The 6,866-nt window shown below is 37.0% G+C and overlaps 1 protein-coding gene across 3 annotated transcripts; it reads right to left on the bottom strand.

Annotated features, from left to right (window-relative positions):
* On the bottom strand, positions 1 to 4,538 carry LOC105180750 (codanin-1). Of its 3 annotated transcripts, none has more exons than XM_011137022.3 (11): positions 4,334 to 4,538; positions 3,847 to 4,177; positions 3,437 to 3,757; positions 3,086 to 3,359; positions 2,820 to 2,977; positions 2,142 to 2,735; positions 1,826 to 2,059; positions 1,352 to 1,714; positions 1,040 to 1,205; positions 693 to 961; positions 1 to 434 (listed from the first exon to the last, which is right to left on the bottom strand). In XM_011137022.3, the coding sequence occupies exons 3-11, from the start codon at positions 3,716 to 3,718 to the stop codon at positions 285 to 287; spliced, it is 2,490 nt and encodes an 829-aa protein (XP_011135324.1). In that variant the 5' UTR covers positions 3,719 to 3,757; positions 3,847 to 4,177; positions 4,334 to 4,538; the 3' UTR covers positions 1 to 284. The 3 variants fall into 3 exon arrangements, with proteins under 3 accessions (XP_011135324.1, XP_025152917.1, XP_011135323.1); XM_025297132.1 differs by having other exon boundaries at positions 4,482 to 4,523; XM_011137021.3 differs by having other exon boundaries at positions 3,847 to 4,538.
* Positions 4,539 to 6,866: the final 2,328 nt, after the last annotated feature.

Below are 6,866 nucleotides of genomic sequence, written 5' to 3'. Positions count from 1 at the left end.
TTAGCGAAAAATATATCGTCATATATTTCGATCGATTACCATCAAATACAAAAAGTTAAAATTTATTCTTACTTATTCGTAAAATTCTATCTCGTGTCGCGTGCATACATACATAGAATAACGAAAGTATTTCTAATTAATCAGACATTAGAAAGTCGAATTGTAAAATTTACACAATATACATGTGCACGAAGCGATAAAGTATATTATTTACAATAAATGACCTCAACAATTCGTACTTTCTGATCGTAGAACAGCGTCTTAACTAGTCGTCATGGCTCAGTTTATACATCGTACTCGTTGCAAAATTCAATCTCGTGATATGTCTCGGCTATCCAGCCCAGGAAATACTTGATTTTTTCCGTTGCCTCATCGGTAGCTTTGTAGCCTTCGATAGCCTCGGTGAGACATTTTGATAAAAGTTTTAACAAAGGCTGCGAACAAGAGGCTTGATATTAATCGCGAAGATACGCGGTAGAGTAGTGCTCGATTCGACACAAAGGAAGACAGAACAATAGGATACTTGAATAATTTGTAAAAGTATCGAGTAAAAGTAGAAAAAATTATAAAGCGTCTTATATATATATATTTAAGTATATGTAGTTTAAGTATATGTATATTTTATATCCAAAATACATTTTTGTCCTTTTTAGTTTTTATTTAACGATTCGTGCCATATTGCGTACACTTACCACAGGCCAGTCCTGTCTGAACAAGGCTACACACTGATCACTTAGACTGTCTCCATCGAGTATTTCGGCTTCTAATAACCTCCTTAAAAATTTACCGTAGATCGGCCACATTATATCGTTTTCCGGTTGCGCAAACAACATCATATTTCGAGGACAAAATAGCCTATGCATGGGTGAGTCGTCTTGGTCGTCTTTCAAACAATCCAACGACCATATCTTGATTAATTTATCTTGTACCTCTCGTGCAAAGAGGTCCGATCTGTATGCAACTGAAAACAAGCAGCGTGATCGTAAAATTTTATAGTTTTGTAAAATTTTGTAGTTTTTCTTCTGTACTATAGATGTACCTAAAAATAGGGAGAAGTCGATACTGAGATTATATAAGACTTTTTCCGGTCCCGGTAACAGATCAGCCCTCTGATTGAACGTACAATACATTTTGTCTAAAATATCCAATACTGAAGACATAGTCATACTTTCCCCTCTATTATCTACCATGTCCCATATTAATTCCTGTAAAAAGATACAAAGTAGAAATATACACCTAAATATCAATAAAACGAGGAAAATTTAAAGTTGTCAAAAGAAAAAATTATTTCTCAAGTATTAAAAGATTTAAAGTATCATCAATATTCAAAGTCTTATGAAGGAATCCTTACTCTGAGTTTGTCTATCACAACAGTAGGACTAGGAGCGTCTGAACTGTGACGTTTCTCTTGCTTGGTATGCACCGGACTGTTATTCCGAAGAAATCTATTGATCTCGAGTTCCATGTCCTTGATGAATAACGAACCACCGACGATGTGCGATTGAATCCACTGATATATCCGTTCCATAGCCATCCTAGTCGTAATCTTTATGCACATCTCCTTCACCGGTGTCAAAGAGTCTTCCGCAAGTAGCGATTCTATCGCTGTTGTGACTCGCGTCTCGCAAATCATCGGAATCGTTTTTTCGCACTGCTCCTTCAACTCTTTCGACACGTTATTGGCCAAAGTATTCATGTCATTCGCAAGAAGATCCTGAATATAAAGGATATTAAATGTGACACATTTGTAACAAAAGTTACGATATTACGTTGTAAGAGTACACTGCAAAACAAGATTGTCCTTTGGTCTAAGTAAAATTTTTACCTTAAATTCCTTAATATAATTCATAGAAGATTCGCTTTGCGTTTCAGAATCTCTCTCAATGTGCATTTGTTTCAAGATTTTTCGGAAAGAATTCAAATTAGCTTCTCGCGAAGAGGACAGCATCGTGTTGCATATATGCTTCACGCAAGTTGACGCAACTCTGTCGGAAACGAAATCGACGGTTTTCCGAGTGGAAGCCGGTTGGCCATGAAAAAATGCTTCTTCCAGCTGAAGCTGCGAAAATATGAAAAACAAATATTTATAAGTATAACATACGAGAAATATAACTTTAGGAACATAAAAAGCAGAGGCGTACCTCTAAATGCTTAGCACGTGTGCCGCCGTTAAGTTTGCGCAGTTGACTGGTAACTGGCGTGACATGTTTGTTGGAACTGATACTTAGATTCGTCCCAGTACCGTTTAACACAGAGATTGTCGAGTCTGTTCGCGGACAACACATGCGCATTGTTCTGTCGGTAATTATGTCCAGTTTGTCCAAATTACATTTGACGGAAATTGCACAGTCAGTGACACAATGAGAGTTCCTTTTTTGAACGGAAGATTTCTCCATTTGCTTGAGAGTTTTTAGTTCCTTGATCTTGCAAGTACTCTGCCAAATGATGTAAAAGTCTTTGGGGAAATTCGGCAATTCAAACAGCCAGCATAAACTGGATTTGAGGAGCACAACTGCTTGTTGAGAAATCAGGCAGTCAGGAGCGGAGAAATCGATATGATTGATAGCACAGTAAACGCAATAGAGTAGCTCTAAAACTTGCTTATAGTAGGGTAAACGAAGAGATACTACATCCATCATGGCTAAGTACTTCACTATCCAAGGTATCGTCAATGAGAGTTTTCCCTCGATTATAGCATTTTGAAGACATGCTTGTAAATTCAATGATGGTAAAACCTGAATAACACAATAGAAATTTAGAACTATTAGAAATTTGCTGCAGTCCACTTTTAGCATTTTATTATAATTTCTATTATATACCTTGCTTCTTATCTCCACTTGTGTCATTATTATCTCCTTAGTAGTAGATTCAGACCTGTATGGCAATGACACTAAAAGTCCTAATACTTTTGCAAGTAGCCTTAGACTGGATAAACAAGTAGTAAAGTTTTGTTGTGTTTTTTCATCAACCATCGTTTCTATATATAGAAAAAAATATAAAGAATAAAAATTAATTTCTAATTGCTCAAATGTGTATTATATATGTGGAAGAAGTCATTATTAAAACAAAAGGAAATTATAGATACCTAAGTCTTCTATTTCACTGTTAGCAAACTGGTTATCATTCAGCTCCATTATCTCATACACAAAACAATTCTCTAAATGAGAATAAAATATTGGATTGAATGCATGTAATATAAAATCTTTAAAAAATTCCTGTATGCCAGGAAATGAAGGGCCATTGTGACTTTGTGATGGCAAGGGAGTCACAAATCTTTTACTAAGTTGTGTTAATTTTTCAGGATTAACATGTTTCAACGCTTTCAAGAAATTCAAACTCTCATCATCCACCATATCATCCTATAATTAAAAAAAAAGTTACTTGATTATCTGAAAGTCTTATAAAGATGCGATAAAAAATACAAAATATCTCATACTTGATGTCCATTTTGTATACATGATATCAGCAACTGAGACTTAAATAACCTAGCAATATGATAATAATTAGTGGAATCATTGTGTAACGTTAACATAGATCGTATTTTACTGCCCAGTGCAATTTGAAACACCCATCCTGGTACTGAGTGATTTTCCTCCCAGATTCGTAATATATCATAAAAAGCATCTCTCTGTTTTCTAAAAGTTTGAAATGCAAAGGAGGATGAGAAGTTCTCACGATTGTCAGTATCAATTTGGAAACACACGTTTATTTCTCCCATTGTGTGTATATGAGCTTCAGACACTGTAGGCAGCGTACACTGTAAATAATATTGAAATAGCCTAAGTAATTGAGTAAATACGTCGCAATACTATATACTGATAGTGCTTACAATAGATTTTTAATTACCTGCACGTTAATTAAATATCTTGTTCCTCTCAATTAAATACGTCGACATCCCTCGTGAGAATGTTTTTACCCGTACATGGTTTGAAGGTTATGTTAAATTTCAAAAACATGAAATTGAAAAATATCGCTGAGAGCAAAGTCTTGTTGTCAGACAGGGAATGCAAGGTGAGGTATTACGTGATCTTTGATCGCGCACCACGCATTTTCGGTCGTTGAAATACAATTTCAGCATACAGATGCACGTCACCGCGTCTTATCTTTTTCAGACACATTAGGTTGGGTTGCGGAACAGCCGTTTGACGAGATGGCGTTTAATTCTCCAAGCCGTAACCTGAAAATCATGTGTACTTTTTTAACTGTATTCTCTGTATTTTCACGAAATATTTCTCTTTCCCTCTCAGTCTTTCTTCAAAAGGTCTCAATATCTATCTATTTCATTCCAAATATAGAAAATGTAACATAATGCAGCTAAGAAAAGGACGAATACATCCACGTTGCCCAATCCGACTTGGCGTGAGCAATTTCACTAGGCCTGTTTGTTTTGTTTGCACTGCTGCCGGTTGCGGCGCGATCTTTAAAACGTGGTCTACAATGACAGTAAAAGCCTTTGCACGTAAAAATTTCTTAAACGTAACCGTAAAGTCGCAGGTTTCCAACACGTATCATCATATGGAGCAACGCAAGTAAAAATTCGCAAACGTAAAGTCAGCGGCACATGGTGTTTGTTTTTGTGCTGGATTGCTTGCTAAATGAAAATACTGCATTCTGATTGGTATATTTCCATCCATCTTCGGAAATCTACCAATCAGAACGCAGTATTTTCATTTAGCAAGCAATCCAGCACGAAAACAAGCACCGTATGCCGCTGGCTTTAGGCTACAACCGCAATCGCAAAAGTTCCGTCATGTTGGAATCTTAGGGCAAGAGCACAGGCTTTTGCATAATATATAACGCATAAGAGAATAAACCAATTAGTTTTCTTCATTTCCCTCCTCAGGATAGAAATGAAGAACTTTGATTGGTTAAGGTTCGTCTACATTAGCTGTAAGAGTAAAGCTAAGACTCCATGCATGCGGTGAGCTCCGGCAAACGGCTGCGGTGACCAATCAGGAGACAGACGCATGCTTGCCGCAACCGGACTTGCGCCTCCCTTCTGATTGGTCATCGCAGCATTTGCCGCAGCTCACCGCATGCATGGAGTCTTAGCTTTAGGCTGTAAGGTTGCAAGACACGAAATGAAATATTTTCATTCGCTGACAGCTTACGTTACAGCCTTACAGCCTTACTCTTACAGCTATTGTAGACGAGCCTTTATGCGTTGTGTATTATGCAAAAGCCTGTGCCATAAGATTAACATCTTACGATCAGCCAATAGGAAAGCCAATAAGATCAGCCAATCACATATTGCCTATATTTTACTTAGCGGTAATTTTGTTTAATAGCAATCTTTATGCGTCATGGACATATCAGAAGCTATTATCAGAGAGAAGCCTGAGAGCGACCACGCGGCGGCGTTTTTGGCGACATGCATTTTGATGACTGATTTTAACGCCATCTGCGCCCATTTGTAGCCAGGAACTACGTTGACTACGCCCATTTGCAGACGCTGCCGGTAAAGTCTCTATTTGGTGCGTGTCCGTTCTACGCCCATTTACTGGCGGTTCGTGTCTGTGGTACACCTATAATTGCGGGTTTGAGAAACACGGCATCGCGCACCAACTTACACCTCGTTCGACAGCACATGATTCTTTTTCTGTACATATGTATTTCTATACATATTTTTGTAAAAAATTGCATCTTCTAATTATTATCCGAATTATTATCTCTTGTTACATTCGTAATTCGTAACAAGAGCAGGCGGTAATTCCTAGTCGACACAGAGCATTAGTTACATTACATTTATATTAAAATTTCGCACTAAACACCATGTGTGTTATATTACATTTATATTGTTGAGTGCGAAATTTTAACATAAATATAATGTTCTGTGTCGACTGGATTGTTTCATTCTCTAAATATTTTGGAAGCTTTGTTTCATGATAGTGTAGTTGTTCGAGATTCGAACGGGAAGATTTGTCTATTTCTGAAACGTTCTGGCAGAAGAGACAAGACCAAGAGAGAGACGTATGATCATGCTCCACATGACGCGTCGTGCGGCGTTATTCGCCGGACGAATTGTTCTCTTGAATGCGGCACGCGTTAAATGCGCGTTCGCACAATAATCCTTGTGAAGCACTCGCGTCCAGATATTACAAGTAGTAGTGAAAGACACAATCCTTCTCGCTCGAAAAGCTTGTCTCTCTCTCTCTCTCTTGCTAGCACGTTCGACTGCGACTGTCCGAGATCCGGCACTTCAATTTGGTGACAAAGGTGAACTCACGTCTTTTCCATGTACGAGCTTTTCTCTTAAAGGTCTATCGACTATTCGCAGACTAATTATGTTATATGTGTCATATGTTCGAAGTGGATACCGTTCTATTAATTGCTCGTCTATATTAATATTCATTTCCGAAATCTGACTTGTAAGAACAGTTGGTATGGTGTTCTCTCCGATTTCTATTTCTTCAGGGAGTTTTTCCACTTCTATATGTCTCCTTTTCTTCACTTGTTCTACATTTTCATTAACATGTTCGCTCTCGAAATTAATTGGAACTGCATCCAATTTTAAACGTTTCTTCGTGCTTGTCAGAAACGATGCATCATTGAAATGGTCTTCGCACAATCCCGCGCATCTAAGGGAGTGAGAAGACCATTTTTCTAATTTTGTATTTCCTGCAACAGAAATGAAATGAAAAACATTTTTGTGTATGTATCTGTGTGTATAATTTTCATTTATTTATTTAATATAATTTTTGTATATAAAATCATCTTTAGTTTATTTTAAAATGCTTCGTTCACATTAACTGTGTTCAACAGAAAAACTTACTATATGTTATTCGAACGAAAAACGTAAAATTTGTGAATTTCATTGATATATATCTATATAGAACTTCATTGATATATATCTATATAGAACAAAT

This window comes from Harpegnathos saltator, unplaced genomic scaffold, assembly GCF_003227715.2.
Source record: "Harpegnathos saltator strain DR-91 unplaced genomic scaffold, Hsal_v8.6 scaffold170, whole genome shotgun sequence".
NCBI lineage: Eukaryota > Metazoa > Arthropoda > Insecta > Hymenoptera > Formicidae > Harpegnathos > Harpegnathos saltator.
Note: the sequence above shows the minus strand (reverse complement) of the source record. Positions and strands in the feature narration are given on the sequence as shown.